The following is a 1,566-nucleotide window of genomic DNA, read 5'->3' as shown; positions in this document are numbered from 1 at the left end:
AGTCCATTCTCTAGTCTGTGTCTTTATTCCTGTCCTGCCCCTAGGTTCTTCAGAACCTTTTTTTTTTTTTTAGATTCCATATATATGTGTTAGCATACGGTATTTTTTTTTCTCTTTCTGACTGACAGACCCTCTGTATGACAGACCCTAGGTCCATCCGCATTACAACAAATAACTCGATTTCGTTTCTTTTTATGGATGAGTAATATTCCATTGTATATATGCCACATCTTCTTTTTTTGTGGTATGCGGGCTTCCCACTGTTGTGGCCTCTCCCGTTGCGGAGCACAGGCTCCGGACGCGCAGGCTCAGTGGCCATGGCTTACGGGCCCAGCTGCTCCGCGGCATGTGAGATCTTCCCGGACCAAGGCACGAACCCGTGCCCCCTGCATCGGCAGGCGGACTCTCAACCACTGGGCCACCAGGGAAGCCCCACATCTTCTTTATCCATTCACCTGTCCATGGACATTTAGGTTGTTTCCATGTCCTGGCTATTGTAAATAGAGCTGCAATGAACATTGTGGTACATGACTCGTTTTGAATTATGGTTTTCTCAGGGTATATGCCCAGTAGTGGGATTGCTGAGTCGTACGATAGTTCTATTTTTAGTTTTTTAAGGAACCTCCATACTGTTCTCCATAGTGGCTGTATCAATTTACATTCGCACCAACAGTGCAAGAGGGTTCCCTTTTTTCCATACCCTCTCCAGCATTTATTGTTTGTAAATTTTTGATGATGGCCATTCTAACTGGTGTGAGGTGATAACTCATTGTAGTTTTGACTTGCATTTCTCTAATGATTAGTGATGTTGAGCATTCTTTCATGTGTTTGTTGGCAATCTGTATATCTTCTTTAGAGAAATGTTTATTTAGGTCTTCTGTCCATGTTTGGATTGGGTTGTTTATTTTTTTGATATTGAGCTGCATGAGCTGCTTATAAATTTTGGAGGTTAATCCTTTGTCAGTTGCTTCATTTGCAAATATTTTCTCCCATTCTGAGGGTTGTCTTTTCGTCTTGTTCATGGTTTCCTTTGCTGTGCAAAAGCTTTTAAGTTTCGACGTGACCAGATTGGGCGGGGCGTTGGAGTTGAGATCTCAGTGTCCTTTATACCTACTTCCTTTTTGTCCCTTTCCAGCGTTCAAGATGTCGAAGCGAGGACATGATGGGTCCTCTGGTGCGAAATTCCGGATTTCCTTGGGTCTTCCGGTTGGAGCCATGATCAACTGTGCTGACAACACAGGTGCCAAAAATCTGTATATCATCTCTGTGAAGGGGATCAAGGAACGACTGAATAGACTTCCTGCTGTTGGTGTGGGTGACATGGTGATGGCCACGGTCAAGAAAGGCAAACCAGAGCTCAGAAAGAAGGTACATCCAGCAGTGGTAATTCGACAACGAAAGTCATACCAGAGAATAGATGGTGTGTTTCTTTATTTTGAAGATAACGCAGGGGTCATAGTAAACAATAAAGGTGAGATGAAAGGTTCTGCCATTACAGGACCAGTTGCAAAGGAATGTGCAGACTTGTGGCCCAGGATTGCATACAATGCTGGCAGCATTGCATGA

General features: G+C 43.9%; 1 protein-coding gene across 1 annotated transcript; it reads left to right on the top strand.

Moving 5' to 3' along the window:
- Positions 1-1,074: 1,074 nt before the first annotated feature.
- Positions 1,075-1,566, top strand: LOC116751684 (60S ribosomal protein L23-like). Its single transcript, XM_032627895.1, has one exon. It carries the CDS (start codon positions 1,144-1,146, stop codon positions 1,564-1,566), a length of 423 nt encoding a protein of 140 aa, XP_032483786.1. The 5' UTR covers positions 1,075-1,143.

The sequence above is a fragment of the Phocoena sinus genome, chromosome 3 (assembly GCF_008692025.1).
Source record: "Phocoena sinus isolate mPhoSin1 chromosome 3, mPhoSin1.pri, whole genome shotgun sequence".
Classification (NCBI taxonomy): domain Eukaryota; kingdom Metazoa; phylum Chordata; class Mammalia; order Artiodactyla; family Phocoenidae; genus Phocoena; species Phocoena sinus.
The sequence above is the reverse complement of the archived record's forward strand: the minus strand, read 5'-3'. Positions and strand labels throughout refer to the sequence as shown.